This window comes from Amyelois transitella, chromosome 3, assembly GCF_032362555.1.
Source record: "Amyelois transitella isolate CPQ chromosome 3, ilAmyTran1.1, whole genome shotgun sequence".
NCBI classification, from domain to species: domain Eukaryota; kingdom Metazoa; phylum Arthropoda; class Insecta; order Lepidoptera; family Pyralidae; genus Amyelois; species Amyelois transitella.
The window spans coordinates 11595713-11623452 of NC_083506.1; the positions used below are offsets into that span (position 1 = coordinate 11595713).

A 27740-nucleotide genomic window follows, 5' to 3' on the forward strand; every position below is an offset into this window, starting at 1 on the left:
CGAGTCGAAGCATTAGGAATATCGTTTTGGGCAGATTAAGATTTGTGTGCAACTTTGCAAGTTATCATCATCATAACATCGTTCTTTTCGGATTGTACGGAAGGTGAATGTTTAAAAATACGTGTCTGTGTTTTAGTGTTTTGAGTAAATTAATTTGTAAAACGTTTGGCTTTTACAGCTTTCTTAAGCTGGTGTTTATTTAACGAAATTTTAAGATATATTTCAAATTTGTTTTTTTGGCATTTGTATACCTACATATTTTTTTTTTACAAAACTGTGTTGATAATACATTTGATTAAGTGATTATTACATTTCGGCGACGTTTCTTCTCAAGTGAGTTTTATATTTTTTTGTCGATCATAATAAATAACAAATAATATGCCGTAAATAAAACCTACGGATAACGAATTTTAATTCAGAATTCTGTCATACAGTCTTAGGGTAGGTACAGTCAAGTTCTATCGGCTGATAAATAAATAAATTTTTAATAATCTTTTTTTAATAAAACAGACATCGATTACCGAATTATTTGATGAGATTACTATTAATTAGTTATTTTTTCAAATCACAGGCATTAATCAAGGACTTAGGGTACCTACTTTTCATCACGGTAAAAACTAGGAAACCCGTGGAATTTGCATTTTGTAGGTGGCCCCAAATTCGCGCGGACGAAGCTGCGAGTAAAAGCTAATAAACAATGGTTCAGATTTTTGTAGGAGTAAATTATTATTGTGGCCTTTAGATCCCCAATATAACAGGAAGAACCTTGGTCACGATGGCTAGCAAATATTCTGGTGTCGTCTCGAGCAGTCAATCAACGAATAAATTGTTATTGTCAGGAACCTGGGTACATGTATCAATATGTATTAAAACTTCCCGGATGATTTGATTTAGGTATTTCACACAGTTAGAGCATCAGTAAATGTATAGATAAAATAGCATGATAAAAAGGTGCAAAATTATGTTTGGACTGTTCGTTAAATTGTTATAAAATTGCTATTGAGCGACAACTACAATTCAACTGGATCATTTTTATATTGAGCTCTGGACATTTAGGCAACTGGATGAGTAAACATAATCCGAAAAGTGTGAGGTACTTACTACTTTCTAGGTTGCGAAGTTCAGACGTTCGCTTTGTTTAAAACCTGACTTACATATTCAATATCGTGGTGATAGGCTTACCCTGATTTTCTCTCCAGAGAGGTAAGGACACAATGGAGTAGAAAAGGATAGTGAACATAAGGGTCTGACAAAAAATGAGCACTTTGTAAAAAGAGCACTCACCAAAAAATATTTATTACGCAGAATGTGCATTTCTTAAAAGGGGCACTTCTCATATTGTGCACTTTTCAAAATGGGCACTCATCGTCGATTGGCCAATCCGAGCGACTTGTCTTTTTCCGTTTAAACATTTAGTATTAAAATTTGTATTTACACGTATGTTATAGACTGCATATATACATATGGTCACGTCTATATCCCTTGCGGGGTAGAGAGAGCCAATAGTCTTGAAAAGACTGAAGTTCAGCTATTTGGCTTAATGATAGAATTGAGGTTCAAATAGTGACAGGTTGCTAACCCATCGCCTAAAGAAGAATCCCAAGTTTGTAAGCCTATCCCTTAGTCGCCTTTTACGACATCCATAGTATACGTAGTTATAGACTGCATAACTTGGTACAATGTAGTTCATGTACCAAGTTATGCAGTAGTTCATTCACATAAATACAAAATCCATGCATAGCGGTACCTAAATAAATAATGTATACGATGTCGATTTCATATTTATGGGCTGGCCGGTAGGTGCTTCATTTTGACCTTTTGTTGCTGTAAATGCAAGCTAATATTGGAACCTACGTATAAACTATTTATTGATTTTGTATTTTGCTTTTATGTTGGTCTAGTAACGAAGAAAAAACAGTGTGCGTCACTTGGTTCTCCTCTCGCGAAGATTGTAAAAGTCTATCAAGGGAGGCTTATACACATACACTTGAGATTTTTCTTTCGAATCTTTATTCCATCAACAGCATAGCTTGAGGTATATACTAAGGGACCTCTTAGGAAAAATCAGTAGAAATCTTTACGGAAGCAGGAAGAAAAGGACAGGTCTTGGATACCAACAGACTAAAAGCAGATGGACAAAAAATACAAAAATAACTAACAAACATATCTATTTTCAAATATTATGAGCAAACCAAGTAATGAAATGTATCCGTAACATACCGTTTTAATTAGCCGCAGTTAATGAGTAGATCTGTGAGCTGCGGACCTTGACTCGATCCAAATACGTTTTCTGAACGCATCACATCAGATCAGTCACAGACTATACAGACAGTCACAAGAGTTAGTTTTACATCGGTGCGTAGTGCGGACGCGCGCGTTTTGCAATATTTTCCCGCCATCTATTTTGACAGTTCAGTGTTTGTTCTTTTTAATAATTGAAATTGTGTAAGTAGATTTTTGTTACTAGCCAGTATGTTTTATAAATAAATTAAAAAATAAGAAAGGTTTTATTATGGAATGAGTTCTTAACTATTTTTTTATTTTTAGCCTTAATGTAGGTGCCGGTTGTTGGTTGAATCTACTTGTGGAACTTGTTTTAACTCCATAAAATTATTATTATATACCTAGCTTCAATTAGAATGATGACCACAAATGTCGTTTTGCTTTTAACAGTCTAAAATCACCTAGGAACTTGCAATATGATATAACCGTGGTATAATTAGAGATCTTTACGTAAATGAATAAAATTGTAATAAATACTGATATTGTGTATTTAAATTTAATTATCATAATGGTTTAAGTTAATGCCTTAAGTAAGAACATTTTAGTTTCTCATGTGAAGTGTTTACCTGACGTTAGTCTCTAACGAAGAACAAAACTTACATAAAAATAAACTCTTTCCAATGCGTGAAAAATTTAATGCAGTAACAGATGGCTTCATAACAATATTACAAATACCTCCACTATCTAATCTTCACAGCCGGAATGATAACGGGAAGAGTTTAGTGTTTATTTTGTGGTTAAAAACCGACTATTGTTAGGTCAAAAATAATTTAATACGAATGTTTACAATAAACGTCTTTCACTAAGTCGGTCGAAAATCTTAAAACAGTCGTCAGATTTTTAGGAATAGGTAGCAACCTGCAACAACTCGATGCGCCGAACCCAATTTTTTTCCTTATTTTACGTTTATCATATTCCTATCCGATTTATTTAAATAGCTTTTTTGTACTTAATGGGCATACAAACTGACTTAATTTAAAAGAAAGTTATTTTTACTCCTCTTTATGTTTATATCTTGAAATACCTAGTTATATCTAGTAATTTAATTATTAAAACGAATAAACAACCCATTAAGAACGTCTATCAACCAACGTATATCGTGTACACAAGTCAATGTATTGAGATAAACGAAGTATATTTTTCGTTTGCTTTTCTTGGATACCTATCAAATAAAAATAAACAAAACATCTCGTTTAGTGAAAACAGGTAAATACGTTTATAAATAAAATACTTCCTGGTCTCCTCATATTCAATAGGCAAATGTACCAAGTATAAGGTAGCTTATTAGTATTGCGGAATAGTCCTCTTCACTTGTGGTTTTCCTGCTTCCAGAATATGGCCACGGAAGTGAGCAAAAACAGCGCTGCGCAGACGCTGGTCGACAAGGCGCCATGGTAAGTTTATATCTTTATACCTACTTATGTATATGGAAATTGAAAGAGCGTCGGTGGTCGAATGGGATAGGTTAAAATGCGTGATGCGAAGAAAGGCACAGGTTCGAATCCCACTTCGGCTATGTACCAATGACTTTATTTGAAATTATGTACATTAGAATTTATTTATTTTCAAAATTGGATACAAGGTATCACTTATTGACGTCACATCACTTAAATCTAATTATAACTACTACCGCTTACCGCTATTATGTAGAAACGGCGGAACAAACTACACTGCAGTTAGTTTGAATACTAACCAGTGCTCTTACGGGGAGGGAAAACATCATGAGGAAACCTGCACATTCAGGCAACTGAATTTGTAACCATGATCGACCCAATATGAGTCAGGTTTACCTGCAAAGGTTGCGGAGGTCATACGGGACTCATTTCCTGTAAAAACCTGACTTACCCAAATCTAGGATCCATGGTCAATTAGTATATCCCTGACTCCTCTCCAGTCAGTACAGCATGGCTATAATGTTGTCATAAGTTATTCCTTTTTCAATTTTTATCTATTATCCTTAACTAACTTTTGTGCGGGCTTCGCTCGCTTGAAAGAAACCCTATGTTACTCCTAAAGGTCTATTCTACTTGTATCAAACATACAATATACAAATTCTATTTATTATTAGTGTGGACAAAGAAAACGGATATTACGGATAACTTATAAATTTGGGATTCTTCTTTTAGGCGACGGGCTAGCAATCTGTCACTCTAAGTTGAAAGTGACCTATCAGTATTTTCAAAACTGTTGGCTCTGTCTATCCCGCATTATTTGTTGATGTGATTATATGTATGTATGTATGGAAAAATAATAAAAACGAAAATAACGAAATATGGCCAAAAATAATATCACTGACTGAGGACTCAATCTCATAATAATGTATCACCATGTTCCATAAAGAATCACGAGTTAGCTTATTTTATTAGAGACTAGCTGTGCCCGCGACTTCGTCCGCATGGAATAGTTATTTTGGGCATCATTGTAGCCCTCAAGGATGAATAATTTTCCCCGTTATTTTTCACATTTTCCATTATTTCTTTGGTTGTTGCAATGTTATGTTATATAGCCTTAAGCCTTCCTCGATAAATGGCCTATTCGATGCAAAAGTAATTTTTTAATTCGAACCAGTAGTTCCTGAGATAAGCGCATTCAAACAAACTCTTCAGCTTTAGATATAATAAGAGTATAGATACAAAAATAGCTATTTCTTCATCTGAAATTATCTGTTATTATATATTAGTTGAAATATCTATTGATAAAACTTGTTACACTGTTTTTATTATAATCTTTATTATGATCACGTAAAATTAAGATACACACAACGAGATAAGGAGGTAATCTAGCCATTTAAATTAGTATTTTTATCACGTTCAAAGTCTATACGTAACATTGCCACAAAATAATGTTCCGGTTAGTTGAAAAAATGTAGGTACTTAACCAAACCGAAACCTAAAAATTTAGAGGATAGATTTACTTTAAAATGAAAAAAAAAAGAATTCAAATTTTCCGAGTAATCGCGTAACAAACACACAAAAAAAAGACTTGTTCAATCCTACACATTTTTTAAGTCGATTGAAAATACTATTATATATTGAAAATATTCTTTCTTATAATTCTTGTCACAATATATTCTGACATAGTCACATCTATATCCCTAGCGGGGTAGACAGAGTGATTAATTCGAGTATCCTAAATATCACTTCAATGTTCTTCACTATTATACCAGCTATTATTTTTAATTTTTTAATGTTATAATAAGTTTATTTGTTAATATTAACTTATAATTTGATAATTTCTAATGCTATAAATAGTTTACTTGTTAATATCATCTTATAATTTCATAATTGGACCGATCTTCATGAAATTTGAGTTGATTTGAAGAAATTGCCAAATAAATTTCACATATCACAAACTGTTTCCTATAGCAACATATATATATATATATACATACAAATATTGCCAAATAACTATCGCAACGGCTGGTAGGTATACTGGTTCTATTCCGGCGGGTGTCACACGTGTTGTAAGTTGATCAATTAGCGCGTCTAACGCTAACGTTATCCTTGACAGTTTGATGTTACTTAATATGTACTTAAGTACGAAATTATAGTCTGACTAGCTGTCTAGGAAAACGTTGTTTTGCCATATAAATAATTTTTAAGTAATTTCTATTAAAAAAAATGTTAAGGGTGGACAACCCATATCACTTAGGGGTATGAAAAATAAATGTGGGCCGATTCTCAGACTTATTCAATGTGCTCACAAAATTTCATGAGAATCGGCTTACCCGTTTCGGAGGAGTACAGGAACGAACACTGTGACACGAGAATTTTTTATATATAAGATTAAATTAAATTTTTATGACCGTATGGTTTCCGGTATTCTTGAATAGGGACCACTCCATCTCTTTGCAATGATGTCGTAAAAGACGACTTAAGTCGCCGGTGGTGGGATTATGGTGCCCACTTTAAAGCCTACCCTACCTACTCTGACTCTCTGCAGCGTTAAGGAAATGGCCTTTTTTGTGTCGAAAGGTCATTTCCGTAACATTAGAATAGAACAACTCCATATCATTCCTATGAATGTCGTTAAAGGCGACTTAGGCAAAGACATAAACTTAGGATTTCTTCCTGGAGGTGATGGGCTAGCAACCTGTAAATATTTAAATCTGAATTCCATCATTTAAGCTCGACGCGGCCTTAGTCTGTTGAAAACTATTGGCTCTGTCTACCCCGCAAGGGACGTGATTACACATATCTATGTATGTACCTTAGTCGTTGTATTTGTTTTTCATAACCATTAAAATATCTTTAAGCAATTTTTTTTTTCAATTTTCAAACTGTAACATGCGAAGACTCAGGTTTAAGCAAGTATTGACTGAAATCATACTAGGTATATGTTTGCGTAATTTATATTAAAAACAATTTGATATAATTTATCGGCGACGTTCCTATCTATTACAACTGTAGATAATGGATTGTCAAGTATTTTTATACATAAAGTAATTATTATTGAAAGAATGTTACCATAATAATCGTATAAGTACATATGTACGTACTAATTAAAAAAATTGTTTATACAAACATCTATACTAATATTACCTATAAATCTGAAGAGTTTGTTTGTTTGAACGCGTTCATCTCAGGAACTACTGATTCGAGTTGTAAAATAGACCTATAGATTTTTGCGTTGAATAGACCATTTATCGAGGAAGGCTTTAGACTATTTGTCATCACGCTGCAACTATAAGGAGCGAAGGAATAATGGAAAATGTGAAAAAAACGGGGGAAATTATTCCTCCTTGAGAGCTTCAATGATGCCCAAAACAACTATTCCACGCGGACGAAGTCGCGGGCTCAGCTAGTAAGTCTATATAGTGAAATAGATCACAGATTTGTGTTTTGTCACACATACGATGATTTTGCCATAAAAATAGGAAATGTTAAGCTAAATTAGGTAATTACCTTTTACCCAACTGTCCGGAAAAATAGGACCGAGTGACATTCAATTTCAAAATTACTGGCCTACAGAGACTATTTGAATAAAAAAGTTGTCTATATATTTTACTTCTTTCCAGAGATTGCAGCTACAATTTTTATGATAGTATACATATATAAGATCACGACTATATCCCTTGCGGGGTAGACAGAGCCAACAGTCTAGAAAACACTGAACCCCACTTTCAGCTTGATGAAATTGAGATTCAAATAGTCACGCTCAAAGCCATATAATCACGTTTATATCCCTTGCGGGGTAGAAAGAGCGAATAGTCTTGAAAAAACTGATATGCCACGTTGAGCTGTTTGGCTTAACGATAGAATTGAGATTCAAATAGTGTCAGGTCGCTAGCCCATCGCCTAAAAGAATAATCCCAAGTTTATAAGCCTATCCCTTAGTCGCCTTTTACGACATCAATGGGAACGAGATGGAGTGGTTCTACTCATTATTTATTGATGCCGGGAACCACACGGCAATAAATACAAATACTATCTGAAGCTATCTATATCCCAATAATTAGACCATTTACATTCCCAATGGCTCGACTGACCCAATCAATGTCGCGTGCGCATCACTAAAGGTCAATGGACGAGGCGTGCTTGCAGTGTGTTGCAACTGGCGATGATAGACCGCAGATTGGATCCTTTCCTTCCAAACTTCAATTTATTTATTACCAGAGGCCGCCCGCGACTTCGTTCGCGTGGAATAATTATGGCCATCATTATATATTGGGCATCATTGAAGCCTTCGAGGATGAATAATTTGCCCCGTTTTTTACACATTTTCCATTATTTCTTCGCTCCTTATAGTTGCAGCGTGATGTTATAAAGCCTTTCGCGATAAATGGTCTATTCAACACAAAAACAATTTTTCAATTCGAACCAGTAGTTCCTGAGATAAGCGCGTTCAAACACACAAACAAACTCTTCAGCTTTATTATATTAGTATTTATAGATTTATTTATTTATGTACACAAAATTATATACAGGAGTATTCAATACAGTAATTCTAGTACAAAGGTGCTTTTTATTTCAAAAGAAATCTCTTCCAGTAGACCCATGAGATGAGAGATGAGTTTTAATACTTGTGAAATACTAATTTGGTCGTTGTGACAATTGGTTGTCTGTTCCGTTTTACTAGCTTTCGCCTAAGGCTCCGCTCGTAAATACCCTATGTCCTATCCTCCATACCACATTTTTGGAATATTTCATGAAGATCGGTTAAATCTATTTCACGTGGAAGACGGACAAACAAACAGTTTAACATTATCATGTATGGCTTTGATAAAAAAAAATATAACCCATATTAACTAAAATTTATGACATTCCTACGGATCCTCTCCCCCTTGTTTTCGGGTTGAAAGATACTTTTACTCCTTTTGAGTACTCAAGAATATTTTAGTGAATACTAGACATTAACATAGACATCTATACATATAATAAATCTGTAGAAAGGTCAATTCTGTACATTGAAAATATTGAAATAATAAATAGCAGGGGGTGTTACTGGATCGATACCAAACACAAAAATGTGATTAAAAAAATTTTTGTCTGTCTGTCTGTATGTTCAGGCATCACGTGAAAACTAACGGTTCGATTTTGATGAAACTTGGTATAATCATACCTTATTATCCTGGGCGTAAAATAGGATACTTTTTATCCCGAAAAAATACGAAGAAAAAAAAATCTTAATTTTTCAGTTTATCCATAGACGTTGTTCTGTAGAACCGCGAACACACGTTGCGTTACCCGCAGTGGATTTAGCGCCGTAACCTGTAGCGCCTAAAGTCGGCTTTGGCTTGAACCGTTTGCTGCACAAGCGGGCCGCTACTAATTACTATGAAAAAAATACTACATAGCTACATTAATTCCCATCAAGCTGAAAATGAGTATAATTATTTAAAACACAATCAAAAGCATTATTTCAAAATTCCCCATGATTCCGGTTTAAGGAAAAAAATTTACTCACGGTCAAAGGTAAAAAATGGGTGTATCGCAATTTTCTTTAAAACGATCATAAAGTTATCTATAAAAAAGGTATCAATAATTTTTTTCAACAAAGCTACCGTTTCTGTGATATAACGATGCAAAAAGTTGCAATCGTCATAATATGCATCCGTTTCCTTGCCACCTCTGAGGTAGTGTACTATTAGCGCGTTTTTTTACATTTTTATTATTAAACTTGAAAAAGTCTGATATAGGTTAGAATAAACACGTGTTTTCACTACGCAGTGGCACTCAAGACTAACTTTCGTATTTATTATTAAAAAAAAAATAGAATGACCCTAAGTGAAGAAAATCATCTTAGGACAATAATAGAGGTTACAATTATCAAATTCAATGCAATAATCAAATTAAAACTAAAACTACTTATAAAAAGAAAGAAAAAAGATGACTACAAACTAAAATTTAATTTATAAATTGTACAGTCCTTGCATAGCATCAACATGCGGGAATGTGCCCAGAAGGCTGGCAGCATTGCCAATTCGAATGGCAATGCTGATTCTCTGAGCCAGATAATTTCCAGCCCTCCGGTCAAGATATACCTACCTCAATTAGCTTTTTCGACAATTGTCGGAAAAGCTGATGGGCAGATAGGCCCCCCGGTCCCAGAGTTTCTACCCCAAAAGGTTCAAAAGTTTAGATATTACCGATAACTACATACATACATACATACATACATAAAATCACGCCTCTTTCCCGGAGGGGTAGGCAGAGACTACCTCTTTCCACTTGCCACGATCCCTGCATACTTCCTTTGCTTCATCTACATTCATAACTCTCTTCATGCAAGCTCGGCGGTTTCGGGTACTTTTGACCTGACCCTTTACCAGGACGTCCTTAATTTGATCAAGATATGTTCGTCTAGGTCTTCCCACCCCGACCTTTCCCTCCACACTCTCCATGTATATCTGCTTAGTCAACCTGTTTTCATTCATCCTCTCCACATGACCGAACCATCTCAACATACCCTTTTCTATTCCTGTAACAACATCTTCTTTCACATCACAACATTCCCTTATCACACTGTTCCTTATCCGGTCACTCAATTTCACACCCAACATACTCCTTAACGCTCTCATTTCCACTGCATTTATTCTGCTTTCGTGCTTCTTTTGCCATACCCAACTTTCACTCCCATACATTAATGTCGGGACCAACACGCCCCTGTGCACAGCCAGTCGAGCCTTTTTGGATAGTTTCTGACTGCTCATAAAGGCATGCAAAGCTCCATTCACCGTGTTCCCCGCGTTCACTCTCCTTTCAATATCACTATCACACTTGCCATCTGATGTAAACTTTGATCCCGATAACTACATATTTGCGCCTTTTGAGGTTTTTTGCCTCATTTGAAGCAAAACGGCCTTAGATTTAGTAACCTGAAGATGAGACGGCGCAAGTGTGTCGACACAAGTAGCATCCCACACCAAAGGCCGCCCCAATCTCCAGGGTACCAAAGTCATACCATCCGGTCTCTTGGCATCATCCCGAGCCAGACCGTTTGGTTCTAGAACGGCTGGAACATGGATGGTGGCAAAAGCACGGAGGATTATATCATTTAGGGCGGCATGGCGCCCTAAACGGCCGGCACTCCTAGGGCATGAGAGGCCGTGGTGTCCATAGCCGACAACGGTATCCCCGCAAGGACAACTATTATTAAAGACTAACGGTATTTCATGTGTTGAGCATTCTGAGATAAAGCAGCTATACGACCCTAGCCACGTACACAATTAAACAGAGAGACAGATGTTGTCTCAAGGTTTCACTACAGTATAAATGAAGGGACTGGGTTTCATTATACTTATGTATATTTTATATTTTGAATTCAAGTTAAAATTACCGACAGAACAATATTTTTACTTATATTACTGCTACATAGAGTACCTATATACGAGACGTGCTTATGCATATTATGACGCTTGCAACTTTTTGCATCGTAATATCTCAGAAACGGTAGCTTTATTGAAAAAAAATATTGATTCCTTTTTATAGATATCTTTATGATCTACAATCTATGTCTGAGGTAATTTTCCTATAAAACTTACCGTTTTGAAGAAAATCGTGAAAATCCCATTTTCTTACCTTTGACCTTGGGTTATTTTTTTCCTTAAACCGGAATCATGGGGAATTTTGAAATAATGCTTTTGATTGTGTTTTAAACAATTATACTCATTTTCAGCTTGATGGGAATTAATGTAGCTTCATTCCTATTTTTTGGTCTAAATTGACCGGACTGAAAATAAAATGGAGAAATAAACCATCTACGCGAAGACCGACATCCGCGCGGACGGAGTCGCGGGGGATAGCTAGTTTTCAATAAGATTCTTGCTGTCAAACAGTAGTAAAAATCGATTATATGTATGAAAATATAAGATTGAGACTTTAAAAAAAACCAGTTTTTTTTTCACACGTTTTTACAAATCCCCCGCGTAAGATCGCATAAGATGTCTCAGACACAAAAGCTAGTTAGACATAAACCAATGAAACGATTTACACTTTGGTTTATGTCGTCTGCTATCGCTCTTAAAAAATGTTATCAGTAGGGCAGTGACCCGTGTTGCCGCATTATATCACCATTCTTGCTTAAAGAGGCCCTTACTCATTGATAAAATAAACATATGTACATAAGAAACAAAATTATTATACGGATCTTATTTTTCACATACTTAAAACTAAGTTTACTGCCGCTTCCAAGGCGTCAGTGCAGAAGAAGCGGTAACTCTTCATCTCGTTCCCATGGATGTCGTAAAAGGCGACTAAGGTATAGGCATATAAACTTGGGATTCTTTTTAAGGCGATGTGCTAGCAACCTGTCACTATTTGAATCTCAATTCTATCATTAAGCCAAACAGCTGCACGTGGCCTTTCAGTATTTTCAAGACAGTTGAATGTATGCGGGCTTCCGACAATATTGAAGACTTGATATATTAATTTTTTTGCAGTTTTGACTCTTCACATTGCAACCAGACATGTGAAGTACGTCTAATCGTCTCTCCTTTTAACACTTCGGATTAGCATTAAGATGAGAGAGAGGAAAGATATGTCCTATCAACATTTGTGTAGGTATACCTCAGGAAAACTTGATTATTCTCCTCTCAATCTAAAAGGACTTCCTACAGGACGACCACAAACGCACGTCTTAACGCGTACACGCAATTGCACAACCTCCTTTTAATTATTATGCAATTACTTGCATTCAGCTGCATCGTTGAGGCGCATAGTGAAAGTTGAGCTCCTAGCTTACACGCGTCTGGCTTAGTTAGGATATCTTGGTTATAGATATTTGCTAATTATAACATTTTTAAAGATGTGGTTCAAAATTTCGTTCGTGAAGAATGGGAAGAAAAAGAAGATTGTGTCGCTAAGGTTTGTTTTTTTGTATATACATACATATAGTCACATCTATATACCTTGCGGAATAGACGGAGCCAGCAGTCTTTTACGACATCTATGGGAACGAGATGGAGTGGCCCTATTCTTTTTCAATTGGTGCCGGGAACCATACGGCAAATATACCTTATAAAAATAAAATTTCACGAAGCTATATGTTACAAATGTACCTACCTAGCTCCAACTCAGTAGGTACTAATTCAAATGTAAACTTAATATATAAACAGTTAAGTGCAATTTCAATACAAACCGCAGTGGTGTCTTAGCGATGCATTACATGTTCCATCACATTTACACTAACTTGTGTAATAATAGGCACTTCGTGTAAATAATTTATGCCAGCGATTAACTGCTATATCGTAAAAGGTCTAGAAAGTATTTAAGCTTACGGAAGTCAATCGAAGGGAAGTCAAAGGGTTTACACGACAATCGTTTTACTAAAAAAAAAACTGCCAAGTGCGTGTCAGATTCTTGCAGGTCAGGTACAGTGAATTATTATTATATTATAATTATCCTAAACTGTCAACTGAAATGCTTGAACATACTGTGGTGACATCACTAATGTCACACACCAACTGTCAATCATAGCGAAGAAAATGATGCGCTGGGCCAATAGCAGCGAAGAATGTAAATCGCGATTACAAAGATTTCACGAAAGATCTTCCCTTTGGTGAGCGGTCGAGCCCGAATTATCGCTCTCGCTACAATACTAATTAGATTTTTTTGAAGATGAAAACCAAAGTTTTTCACAATTTTGATGACATGACTGACTTTCATTCATAACTTTAATAGCTAATATTACACAAAGCCTCTCCTTGGATTAACTTTTACAATCTGTAGCAATTACCAAATAAGCTTAGAATAATCCGTTGATTCCCTTAGACTCCTTTTACGACATTCACAGGATCAGATACAGTGGTTCATTTAGTCAATTCTTAAGTACCGGAAACCACACGGTAACAACGTCTTAAAACCTCAAATTAAAGTACGAACAAAGGCGCGTGCGCATAATTGCAATAGCATTTGACCTTAATTGGCAAGTACTCTTGCAGTTACCAGCCCCGACTGACCATGGCACTTGAGAATTATTTACTTTCACTACCTTATAATGAGTATATTTTGCAAAAAAATATCGCTATCCTTTTGCCCGCAGATTCGTCCGCGTTGAATTTCAATTCAAACAAAACCCCGTTTTACGCTGACGCGTAGGAATTTTTACAATATATTTATAAAGGCATGATTCACCAAAATGGGTCCAGCGTTTAGCCGTGAAAGCGTAACAGACAACCAGATTTCACATTAATCTATACTAATATCATAAAGCTGAAGAGTTTGTTTGTTTGTTTGAACGCGCTAATCTCAAGAACTACTTGTTCGAATTGAAAAATCATTTTTGCGTTGAATAGACCATTTACCGAGGAGCTATAGAGAGAACTATAAGGAGCAAAGAAATAATGGAATTTTATATGAAAAAAGAAAACGGGGAAAATTATTCATCCTTGAGTGGTTCAATGATGCCCAAAGTAACTATTCCACGCGGACGAAGTCGCGGGCACAGTTAGTTTATAATATTAGTTGGATTTCCTCTACATAAGCTTCAAACCTTCTTCAAAAGATTTCTCTTAGATTTCGACAGGACTTAAGTTTGATTGTCCAAGACTGCGTAGGTCTGACTTTTCCATAAACATTTTAGTTTATTTTTTAAGTAGATTTTTTACTGTTTTAGTGAAACGCAATTGTTTATTTATTTATTTATTTATTTATGTACACAAAATTATATACAGGAGCATTTATTACAATAATTCTAGTACAAAGGTGCTACTTATTTCAAAAGAAATCTCTTCCAGTAGACCCATGAGAGGAAAGATGAATTTTAGAGCGGTATGGCGTGTGCATAAATAACGTAAAACATATTTAACTAAACATACATGCTAGTACTTACATAATTAAATAAATGACAGTAATAAACTACATAAACATACCAATATATATATATAATATATAATATATATAAGTCTATTTGGAGAGATAATAGTCTTTAACTCGTCGTTTGAATGAAGAGAGAGTTTGGGAATCGCGAATATCATGCGGTAAGGAATTCCACAGTCGTACAGCATGAGCAGAGAAGGAAAAAGAGTAGAAGGAATTGTTTCTTAATGTTCTTTACGAGTAACTAACTACAGAAACAAACGAACAAAAAATATTATGATAAGTTAATCATTAACTCACTTAATCAATGTTTTTTGGCTGTTATAATTGTGTGATTTATATGGCATATTAGTTGGGTCATGTAACCTAATGAATATCTCTAAAATAAACGAGTATATTTCCATTAACAACAAACATATCTTAAAGTGCCGTGTGGTTCTCGGCACCAATAAAAAAAGTTAGGACCACTCCATCTCCTTCCCAAAGGCCTTCCTAAGGGATATGCTTATAAACTCGGGATTCTTATTATTTGTAGAAGAATAAAAGGCAATAAGTATGTTTCTGTTTTGCCCACTGTACCTCCACCGGCGCATCTTATTCTAGGCAGGGACTCCCCGTAGACTTGAAAATCTCAACCGTGCTCCGACCGGCTAATATTTGTCAAAACCTCAGTTGAAGGTAAACCTACAAATATTGCACCTGGGTACGTAAACGAAATCTCAGATAGAGATAAACAAATCGTATGAGAAAAAAAAAACCGGCCAAAACACAGATTTGTGCGTGAGGTGTTCAAGTTTAAGGTCGCTTGCGCAATGTGAGACTGTAATGTTGGTTGTACGTGATCAGAGTGGTAACGGCGTCGTTTTTCTTAATGATTTTGTTTTAAAGGTCGAATCGAACGTTATTCGTGCAAAAAAAACTTATATACTTTGTCAAAAAAAGTTGTTTATCAGTTTTTTTTAATTGTCCATCGTTACCATCTGAACATAGCCTATGGATCTTCACTACTGCCCGTAACTCCGGTCCGATGTCTGCTCCGTAAATTATAAAGATGCGACACGTATTTGAGTATAAGTATTGATCTATGTCTATAAATCAATATCAACTATTATAATATATTTATTTATAATCTGCATACACCTTAAATAATTCAGGTGATAAGCAGATTACCCATTGTTTTCGTAATGCACTTTTCACAATCAAGAATTAAAACACCTAGATACTACATCATAATCCTACGAAACAAATACCTAAATTTTACTGACATTCCATTTTTAAACCAAGTAAAAATTTCAACAACCATCTCGTCGAACCAGCCAGTATTTATTTTTTAAATTATATTTCTTTTCTGTGGCCGTACCGGTTTTAATGCGCTTGCGTCGCCCCGGAAACCTGATATTTATACTACAAGGACAGTTTCTATTGCAGAAGACTAAACTTACCAAACCATGACCTGAACGCATTGCTTATAAAGACATTAAATTAAATTTATGCATTTATTTATTTATAGCATATAGGATATAGGTAAGTGGTTGATCAAATTTGTTGAAAAAATTTTGAACAAATTATACCTACTGCACTACATGATATCGAGAGTAGATTTTTCCTCTTTATATTTTTTGTTCATGGATTAGTAGGTATGGGATATATTTCAATTAAAACCGTGTAAAGGATAAAGCCGTTATTATATGTATGTATTTATGTATGTTGTTTTTAAGTATTTATCGTATGACATATATACTATACATACCTATTTCTTTGCAATGTTGAAAGTCGTGTGCAATTTTGATGACGATTAACATAATAGGGATTTTGACACACCTATGTTATTCTTCTCTGTCAAGAACAGAGAGTATCATATTAACACATTATAGCCTTTATTATAAAATCATTTCTCAGCCATTAGTTGCAAAACTTTTTAGGCAACAGTTTTCGACATTGCCTGCTCATGGCATGTTTGCAGTTCGAGTCTTGTTCGGATTATTACAAAAGTCCACTTGAACTTGCATCCCACGAATGGATATCCGTTAGTTTATATATTTACTAAGAGAGGTCGTTAATTGATTAATTATATCAAATTTTAGATGTAAGATACATACATACATACATATAATCACGTCTATATCCCTTACGGGGTAGACAGAGCCAGCAGTCTTGTAAAGACTGATAGGTCACGTTCAGCTGTTTGGCTTTAAGATAGATGTAAGATGCTTAATACAATTCATGTTATTGCATAGAATCTTACGAGAGTTTGTAAATTTATTTGCTCTCTTGATCAATTGTACGTAGATAAATCCTATTAAGTTACCAACAAAGAATACGATGGTTATGAAACCCTAATAGGCTACCTTGTGCAGACAACATCGCCGGCAGTGTAAAATCATTTAATGTGTCAACCTCAGATGGTATTTACCATCAATTGCTGCTGGCCTGTACTTCGCTTCCTCATACGCAACCAGACGAGGTCATCGTGACATTCCTTTTACATACATACATGTGCCGTGTGGTTCCCGGTACCAATAAAAAAAGAATTGGACCACTCCATCTCGTTTCCATGGATGTCGTAAAAGGCGACTAAAGGATAGGCTTATAAACTTGGGATAACTTCTTTTAGCTATGGGCTAGTAACTATTTGAATCTCAATTCTTTTATTGAGCCAAACAGCTGAACGTGGCCTATCAGTCTTTTCAAGAATGTTGGCTCTGTCTACCCCGCAAAGGATATAGATATTATCACTTATACGTATGTATGTATGTATGTGGGTAAACAGAGCCAACAGATTTTGAAAAGGCTATGATGGCCACGTGCAGCCTGATATTTAAATATATTTGATATAGGCAATTTTTTTTCTGGAACTTCAATAACCTTCTGGAACCGTCATAGGACTTATTTGTACGTGCTGGGATGAAATAAAAAACTTACAAGTGAATATAAACTCTGTACATCGCTGAAGTTATGACATACGTTGCAACATTATTGATAAAAACTTCATTTATAGGTACAAGTGTCATAATCTGAACCCGGCTGTTTGTGGAATGTACGACAGTTTATTCACTTTTAACCTACATCATTTGACGGCCTCTGTGGCTCAGCGGTAGCGCGCTTGTCTGTGACACCGGGGGTCCCGGGTTCGAATCCCGGCCAGGGCATGATGGGAAACGAGCTTTTTACAATTGGCCTGGGTCTTGGATGTTTATCTATACAAGTAATTATTGTAAAATATTTAAATTCTATCATTAGGTAAGCCAAATAGTTGAGTCTTTTCAAGACTGTTGGCTCTGTCTACCCCGCAAGGGATATAAAATATTGTATCGTTGAGTAGGTATCTCGTAACACGTTTCAAACTTACTTCGAGGCTAACTCAATCTGTGTAATATGTCTCGTGTATATATATTCAATGTCATAATGGTACCTACCAATTTAATGAAGTCTTTTACAAACATATAATCACTTCTTTATTCCTCTTAGGATGGACAGAGCCAACAGTCACGAAAAGACTGAAAGGCTCAGCTCAACTGTAAATTAAGGTATTGGAATTAAAATAGTGACAGAATGCTAGACTAACGCCTAAAAGAAGAATCCCAAGTTTATTAGCTTATCAATAGATGTAGACATCTTTGACGTAAGCGATGCAAATTTGACCTTATAATTTACATTTGTATACGGGTGGGTAGGCGTGTATATATTTACCAACTAAACACTCAGTATTATCATGATTTCTCAATCAGTTAGCGAAAAAAAGATTTCTTAGTATTGATATATAAGCATATTTTCGTCCGATGTCCGATGAAAATGCTGCAGTGTAGTTTGTTCCGCCGCTTCTTTTACACATGCGCTTTGGAAGCGGTAGTAGTTATAATAAGATTTAAGTTATGTGACGTCAATAAGTGATAATAAATAGATTTATTTTCAAAATAGGATACAAGGTGTATCCTATTTTGAAAATAAATCTATTTTATTCTATTCTATTTCAAATTCACCTGTTATAGCTTCGAGGTCTTTAAGGATCCAAGTGACAAATTTGTCAGAGCACAGGGTCCGCTATATAATGTGGATAATTTGAAGAGATTATGTTTTACATAGAGCCACTGTCCTCTTATCCAAATTCTCATATAAACTAATACGAGAAATAAATACCTTAAAAAAATTAAACAATTAAAAACCTTAGGCTTATAAACTTGGGATTCTTCTTCTAGGCCATGGGCTAGCAACCTATCACTATTTAATTCTCAATTCCATCATTAAACTGACGTGTAGTTCCATTCAATGTTTTTGGGATGGAGACGTGATTGTATTAGGTAATTTATGCGGGCATAAACGTAAATCTATAAACCAAACTAGAGGCCGCCCGCGACTTCGTCCGCATGGAAACCCTATCAATCCCGCGGGAACTCTGGGATAAAAAGTAGCCTATGTGTTATTCTGGGTCTTCAGCTACCTACATACCAAATTTCATGGTGATCGGTTCAGTAGTTTTTGCGCGAAAGAGTAACAAACATCCATACATCCATACAAACTTTCGCCTTTATAATAGTAGTAGGATAAACACTCAGAATCATCTTATTTGCCCAATCAGTTATTGAAGAAATATTTCTTGACATCGGTGATGATTAAAATAAAAAACATTTATGCATTCCAGGACGGACGAGCAAGGGATAGCGATGAAGATATACCAGATTACGAGTTTAGTCTTCGAGGTGTTCATCTTGTACCTCAAGATGACCTGTACCTGGATCTATTCTTACTACCAGCTCTTCGTGCCCCCAGAACCGAAGAGCGTTAAAGGAGAAATTATATTGGTAAGTCTGTTTTAATTATACATACATATGGTCACGTCTATATCCCTTGCGGGGTAGACAGAGCCAACAGTCTTGAAAAGACTGAATGGTCACGTTCAGCTATTTGGCCTAATGATAGAATTGAGATTCAAATAGTGACAGGTTGCTAGCCCATCGCCTAAAAAAGAATCCCAAGTTGGTAAGCCTATCCCTTAGTCGCCTTTTACGACATCCATGGGAAAGAGATGGGGTGGTCCTATTCTTTTATGTATTGGTGCCGGGAACCACACGGCACGTTTAAATTAAATCTAAATAAATCTTAAATTTAGATAGATCAAATACCCAAATGAATGAATACATGTAATCACGTCTCTATCCCTTATGGGGTAGACAGTAACAGTCTCACAAAGTCTGAACATATAATTACTTCCTGCCGAGAACCACTAGCCCCAAATTAAGTTTATTTCTGGCTTATATCATGGTTCCGCACTCAATTATCTAAATTTAGTTTTTATTAAGTATAGGATGACTTTAGGTACATTACGCGAATGTTTTAAGTTAAAAAGGGACATATTGTACAATTTTCTAAAGTGTTTAAGAAGTCTTATCAAAAATCCAAATTTAGTATGTAATAATAATTTTATAATTGGGCTGATACTAGCACATCTGGTGGGCAACCCAGTCTTTATAAACAAAATAGAAACATCTAAAATTTGCAATTTTATTATGTAGATTTATGCTATAATTTTGAAGTCGTTGGAAACCTGTTTACTACTATAATTTATGAGTACTAATGAGGCCTTTACATGATAGCGTACATGACATTATTCATCATATGACAAGCAAGTTTTTCATCTAAGACATACATATAACGAGTCTTTATTCCTTGCAGGGTAGACAGAGCCAACAGTCTTGAATATACGGACAGGCCACGTTCAGCTGTATGGCTTTATTATAGAATTGAGATTCAAATAGTGACAGGTTGCTAGCCCATCGCCTATAAGAAGAATCCCAATTTTATAAGCCTATCCCTTAGTCGCCTTTTACGACATTCATGGAAAAAAGATAGAGTATTTCTATTATTTTGGAATTGTTGCCGGGAACCCGACGGCACAACAACAATAGTTACAATAGTAATTTTAACCTAATCACGTCTTTATCTCTTACGGGGCAGAAATCATAATAGACTAGAAAGGTCACGTTTGATAATTTTATTATTTTTATAACACGGCAGTTTGTTAACTTACTTTATACATACATAAATAAAATCACGCCTCTTTCCCGGAGGGGTAGGCAGGGACTACCTGTTTCCACTTGCCACGATCTCTGCATACTTCCTTACTACTACCTTATCACTACATAGTATAAAACAAAGTCGCTATTTTAGTCTGTTTGTCTGTATGCTTAAATCTTTAAAATTACGCAACGGATTTTGATGCGGTTTTTTGTAACAGGTAGAGTGATTCAAGAGGAAGGTTTTTATGTATAATAACATTTATAATTTTGCACCCGTGCGAAGCCGGGGCGGGTCGTTAGTTATATACTATAACTTACTTTATAAAATTTTTATATCCTTTAAAATTATAGATAACAGGAGCTGGGCACGGTATGGGTCGGGAGACAGCACTCCGTTTCGCCAGGCTGGGGGGGATCCTGGTCTGTGTGGACATAAACCCTACTGGAAACCAGACGACAGTCGACATGATCAAGGAGGAGAAAGGACAGGCTTACAGATATGAGTAAGTCCTAGCCATTGATCTACAGAATAGATAATTAGAATAAGGTTGGACCTGGTCATCTTGGAAACAAGTTTTTCCACATGTGTTTATATGTAAATGCACAGCTCACAACAAACGCGTAAAGAAAGACTTCGGCTGTTTTGCTTAATAATAGAATACATACATACATGTGGTCACGTATATAGACGTGACCACATGTATGTATGTATTCTATTATCCCTTGTGGGGTAGACAGAGCCAACAGTCTTGGAAAGACTGAATGGCCACGTTCAGCTATTTGGCTTAATGATAGAATTGAGATTCAAATAGTGACGGGTTGCTAGCCCATCGCCTAATATAAGAATCCCAGGTTTTTAAGTCTATCCCGTAGTCGCCTCTTACGACATCCGTGGGAAATGAGATGGAGTGGTTCTATTCTTTTTTATATTGGTGCCGGGAACCACACTGCAGAATTTTACTACTTAACGCATTACCCAGAAAATTTTAAAACAATCTTATGCGTGTACACTGAAAAAAATATAACATACATACATACATACATATAGTCACGTCTATATCCCTTACGGGGTAGACAGAGCCAACAGTCCCGAAAAGACTGAATGGCCACATTCAGCTGCTTGAAAATAAATAACATAACACTTGGACAATTATACCAAACACTGTTCCAGATGTGACGTTACCAACCGGGAGGCTGTGCTGGCGTTGGGGGAGAGGGTCCGGCGGGAGGTCGGCGACGTCACGATGCTCATCAACAATGCTGGCATCATGCCCTGCAAGGCTCTAAGGGACACTTCAGAGAAGGAGATCAGGGCTCTGTTCGAAGTCAACATAATTGCTCACTTCTGGGTGATTATTTTATACATACATACATATGGTCACGTCTATATCCCTTGCGGAGTTCTACCAACAGGGCCAACAGTCTTGAATTGCCAGGTTCAGCTATTTGGCTTAATGATAGAATTGAGATTCAAATAGTGACGGGTTGCTAGCCCATCGCCTAAAAAAAAGTATCCCAAGTTTGTAATCCTATCCCTAAGTCGCCTTTTTACGACGTACATGAGAAATAGATGGAGTGGTCTTATTCTTTTTTCATTGGTGCCGTAAACCACACGGCACCAATGCAATTATACTTTCAAATCTAGGGAAATTGCTTTTGCGTTTCCTCTTTTATTGGAGTGGTTGGTGAAGTCATGATGAATGTCATCAACGCTGGCATCATGCCCTGCAAGGCTCTAAGGGACACTTCAGAGAAGGAGATCAGGGCTCTGTTCGAAGTCAACATCATTGCTCACTTTTGAGTGATTATTTACTACTGCAATATATTCTACTTTCAAATCTAGGGAAATTGCTTTTGCGTTTCCTCTTTTATTGGAGTGGTTCGTGAAGTCATGATGCATGTCATCAATGCTGGCATCATGCCCTGCAAGGCTCTAAGGGACACTTCAGAGAAGGAGATCAGGGCTCTGTTCGAAGTCAACATCATTGCTCACTTTTGGGTGATTATTTATTAGATACTGCAAAATAATCTACTTTCAAATCTAAGGAAATTGCTTTTGCGTTCCCTTTTTTATTGGAGTGGTTGGTGAATTCATGATGCATGTCATCAACGCTGGCATCATGCCCTACAAGGCTCTAAGGGACACTTTAGGGAAGGAGATCAGGGCTCTGTTCGAAGTCAACATCATTGCTCACTTTAGGGTGATTATTTATTACCGCAATATATTCTACTTTCAATCATACATACATATGGTCACGTCTATATCCCTTGCGGGGTAGACAGAGTCAACAGTCTTGAAAAGACTGAATGGCCACGTTCAGCTATTTGGCTTAATGATAGCATTGAGATTCAAATAGTGACAGGTTGCTAGCCCATCGCCTAAAAAAAGTATCCCGAGTTTGCAAGCCTATCCCTTAGTCGCCCTTTTTATATTGGTGCCGGGAACCACACGGCACAATAGATAATGATAGACTGAGAAGAAGCTAATCTGTTAATACATTGGTAGAGTAAATGTCTAAGATGTTACTGTCACTGATCTGAAATTATATTTCGTTGAATTTCACAGCTTCTCCAAACCTTCTTGCCAGCGATGATGGAGAGGAACCACGGCCACATAGTCGCCATGTCATCAATGGCTGGGGTCATGGGACTCCGGAACTTGGTGCCGTACTGCGCCACCAAGTTTGCAGTGCGAGGCATGATGGAAGCCTTACATGAGGAGCTGAGAGAAGATATTAGGGATTACAGTGGTGTAAGTAGAATTTAGAAGAAGGGATAGGCTTATAAACTTGGGATTCTTCTTTTAGGCGATGGTCGAGCAACCTGTCATACATAATTATAATCACGTCTATATCCCTTGCGGATTAGACAGAGCCAACAGTCTTGAAAAGACCGATAGGCCACGCTCAGCTATTTGGCTTAATGATAGAATTGAGATTCAAATAGTGACAGGTTGCTAGCCCATCGCCTAAAAAGAATCCCAAGCTGCTTTTAATGCTGGACCGAAACCCCACTATTACCGGCGTTCTTATGATTTCATTTGCCTAATAGATTTGACAATATAGACATTACACCGAGTCATGCTTTGCTGCAGAATCATTAACGATGTGTGAAATACTGAAAGGACAGCCGGTAGAATTGTTATGTTTAAAAATATTTATCTTCAACCAACAAGCGCAGTTGGGAAACACTAGGTCCAAAAATCTTAATAAGTTTGTAAGAAGAAGCCGTTCCGAGCCAAAAATCAATGCGTGAATTTGTGCAGGCATACTTCTTGTGACTGTGACAATCAATTATAGTAAACGTATTTCTTCACAAAATAAACTTCTTATAACATGTATTTCAGATAAAACTAACAGTCATCTGTCCGTACATCGTCGACACTGGCCTCTGCAAGAACCCCAAGATTAAATTCCCATCTCTTCTCAAGATTGTCACTCCTGATAAAGCTGCAGATGATATCGTTGATGCCGTACGAAGGAATTACTATGAGATTACCATTCCTAGCTCACTCTACTATATTAACCTGGTAAGTTTCATTTTCATTATCATCATACACACACATACATAAAATCACGCCTACTACGCCAGAGACTACATCTTTCCACTTGACACGATCGCTGCATACTTACTTCGCTTCATCCACATTCATAACTCTCTTCATGCAAGCTCGGCGGTTCCGGGTACTCTTGACCTGACCCTTTGCAGGACGTCCTTAATTTGGTCAAGATACGTTCTTGATTCATTATCAGTTAGAAGTAGACCATCCCTTACGCTTATAAAACGTACTGTGTCAAACATACATATTGGAAAATCTTTTCAAAGTTCAATATGATTAAAGAAAAAAACTTTGAACAATTAATCTATGGGCATTTTTTTATTTGAGCACTATGAACTTGTAGAGATAATTAGTATTTTGTTCGGGAAATCACCATATTCTTTATACATATGTTCAGAGTTATTTCATTTAAATACATGATTTAGCCGTGTGGTTCCCGGCACCATTACAAAAAAGAATAGGACCACTTCATCTCTTTCCCATGGATGTTGTAAAAGGCGACTAAGGGATAGGCTTATAAACTTGGGATTCCTCTTTTAGGCGATGGGCTAGCAGCAACCTGTCACTATTTGAATCTCAATTCTATCATTAAGCCAAATAGCTGAACGTGGCCATTCAGTCTTTTCAAGACTGTTGGCTCTGTCTACCCCGCAAGGGATATAGACGTGACCATATGTATGTATGTATGTATGTACATGATTTAGAACCGCTGTACCTACATAACCGTTTTTATTGAGAACGATAAAATTTTATTCGATTAATAAATAATTATTATTTATTATATTGTTTTAATAGCTTTTTACATAATAGTTTTTAATTGTTTACAGTTTTGTCGAGCGATGCCCCGCGCTGTGCCATTGCATTTGAAAGACTTCTTAGATTCAGGGCTCGAGGCTGAATAATAATAAGGGCTTAATTAGTCTCCAAAGTAGGTATGATTTACATTTAAGGAAATAATAATAAACCATAAAAAAGGCACAAATATTTGAAACAATAATATTCATAGATATTAATAATTTCGTAGATATGTAGGTATAATGTTATGTCATTATTTTCCACAAAATTGCATTTTTAGAAAATGTGAAATAATTTCTAGAAATATGATTGTTGATTGTAAATTCAATATATACTCATATTTTTCCTTGTTGAAAATAAAATTACGAGTATTTATAAGAATTAAATATATACCATGGCCTTAATATGCTTTTACGAAAATTTTATTGTTTAAGTTTTGTCTGTCCACAGTCTATGAAAATTCCTGTAATATAATTATAGATGTTTTGTTTTATATTTCGTATTACATTGCATTTTTCAGCATGTCTTAAAATTATGTTCTTCCTGTTATAAGACTTAAAATAAGAATACTAATTAAGCGATATATTGTAAGTGTTGGGTGTATTTTTATTAGTTGTAAGTGAATTGTGTGTATTTTGTGAAAATGGTTTTATAAAATTCTTTTAAAATAACCACGTTAAGCTCCATACAATTTTTGTACCAACGTTTATTCCTAATTAAAAAAAACAGTCTTTCTTTGTAATAATAAGTATGGGTAAATTAAACAGGTAATTATTGCTTTTGGTTCTTCTTCCCCCTGGCTTTAGTCCCGGGTGTATCCTCACCTCTCTGGAGAGGAGCCCGGGGCATGCCTTTGACCATGCATGCTATTTGTTATAAGTATGTATTATATCTAGAATATTACAGTTTATCAACAATAACAATTTAGATGTTTTAACTCTTTTTTTATATTAGTTATATAAAAATATATTTAACAAAAAATAAAAGAGTAAAATTATCTGTAGACATATTAAATTTATTTTTTAAAATACATTTTAAAAAAGGGTTTAGCTAAGCAAATTATGAATCTGGTGGATAGTTTTCACCGTATAAAATACGGAATCCTACTTGACTATGGCCAAAAATAATTGTTATTAAAAAATAAGCCATACAATTATAGCATTTCGATCATTTTTTCTTGCCGTATAATACCAACTTTTGATAAAAAAATAAATAAATAAATTGATGCATGTGCCATTTTTTAAAACCGACATCACTAACAATTTTATGTATGTTAATAATGTTAAATATTTTGTTATGTGATAATTAAAACTTCAATATAAGGTGGTTGTGATGTTATCTAAGTTGTACATGAAATAAATGTGATATCAAATTAAAATTGTAATTTTGCTTTTTTTAACTGTCCCCTTTTTTAACAATGTTAAGCCGTTTTTAAGAAGGTATTTCATAAAATAGTCATAATCAAATATGAAATAAGTATATTAAATAATTAAACATACAATAAATAAATAAATAAATAAATAAATATATACGGGACAAATTACACTGATTGAGTTAGCCTCGAAGTAAGTTCGAAACTTGTGTTACGAGATACTAACTCAACGATACTATATTTTATAATAAATACTTATATAGATAAACATCCAAGACCCAGGACAATCAGAAAAAGTTCTTTTCTCATCATGCCTTGACCGGGATTCGAACCCGGGACCTCCGGTGTACAATATATTTAACAAAATGTTAAATCCCTCGTTAAAGATGATAAGTCAGTATGTAGTGCCAATGGTCTAAAAATTGAAGACGCCGTTTCCAAAATCAAATTAAAAATAAATTCTAGATTATCGGAACCTCAGAGGTGAAATAAAAGCAATCTACATTTTCATTCTATTTATTTCAGCACTATTTGACATTAAGTATACATTTAAACTATGCTCACAAACGTGTTGTACAGTATCTACGATACATAACATCTCTAGGGGGCCTGGCCCTGTTAGACAATAAAAATAGGTAGTTAATTTTAAAATTAAGACTAAAAAGGTAGCGCGTTGCAGTTTAAAAATCCGATTTAATCAGATTTCAGTGCCATAAAAACGAAGACTTTTAAAATTTATGTTTTGACGGTAAAATTATCAAACTCTTAAATTTTTTTTTTCTTATTTTGAAAAATTATTTGAGAAGTTCTTATTTCGAAATATTTTTTTATTACACTTCCAGAACAATCAAATGCCTAAATAAATAATGCCTTCTAAACATATACATATAAGCTTCGAGTATTGTTATTTTCCCTAATATTATTAGCCCTAACGGCTGTTTTCGAGTAACATTTACTAAATTTATTTATATTAGATATCTACATAAAATATTTTTATGCCTAAATCGTTCATTCACTATGCCTCTGATCAATTCCTTACATATACATAAACACAAAAACTTATTCTATGATCACGTTACACATATATATATTTTAGAAATATTAGTTTATTTGATAAATATTTTAGGTAGATTGACAATTTATTTTATGCATAAAATATTATTATATCTACATCTTATTTATTACGTTTACTGCAAGCATATAACACAAGCATAATTTATTAAAAGTAATAGTTTGCTGCTGTTGTCTCCGCTCGTACATAAAAGTACTTTATGTACATAGGTACCGTTTACTACGAGTTATTGTTATTTAATTCACTAATAAAATAAAAATAATAACTATATTTGTCGAGGATGATGCGCATAATTTTTATTTACTTTGATTAAAAGTAAGTTTGTTTGCAAGTTATAGATACATTTTTTGAGTTGTTTTTTAAAAAGCAATCTTTCATTGATAACCAT

The 27740-nt window shown here is 35.2% G+C and overlaps 1 protein-coding gene across 3 annotated transcripts; it reads left to right on the top strand.

Annotated features, from left to right (window-relative positions):
- The first annotated feature begins 84 nt into the window (after window positions 1-84).
- On the top strand, window positions 85-26277 carry LOC106129838 (17-beta-hydroxysteroid dehydrogenase 13). Of its 3 annotated transcripts, none has more exons than XM_060948449.1 (8): window positions 85-103; window positions 3616-3677; window positions 19180-19339; window positions 20906-21057; window positions 21726-21903; window positions 23121-23306; window positions 23901-24083; window positions 24941-26277. In XM_060948449.1, the coding sequence occupies exons 2-8, from the start codon at window positions 3619-3621 to the stop codon at window positions 25013-25015; spliced, it is 993 nt and encodes a 330-aa protein (XP_060804432.1). In that variant the 5' UTR covers window positions 85-103; window positions 3616-3618; the 3' UTR covers window positions 25016-26277. The 3 variants fall into 3 exon arrangements, with proteins under 3 accessions (XP_060804432.1, XP_013183982.1, XP_013183981.1); XM_013328528.2 differs by lacking the exon at window positions 85-103 and adding an exon at window positions 248-333; XM_013328527.2 differs by lacking the exon at window positions 85-103 and adding an exon at window positions 2313-2445 and having other exon boundaries at window positions 24941-26276.
- The last annotated feature ends 1463 nt before the right edge of the window (window positions 26278-27740 follow it).

What these genes read in the sequence shown, in the direction of transcription:
- LOC106129838 (XM_060948449.1), top strand. Translation starts at nt 3,619, where the DNA reads ATGGCCACGGAAGTGAGCAAAAACAGCGCTGCGCAGACGCTGGTCGAC. An exon ending in TTAAAGGAGAAATTATATTG is followed by an intron (nt 19,340 to 20,905) that starts GTAAGTCTGTTT and finishes TTAAAATTATAG; the next exon opens with ATAACAGGAGCTGGGCACGG. An exon ending in ATATTAGGGATTACAGTGGT is followed by an intron (nt 23,307 to 23,900) that starts GTAAGTAGAATT and finishes CATGTATTTCAG; the next exon opens with ATAAAACTAACAGTCATCTG.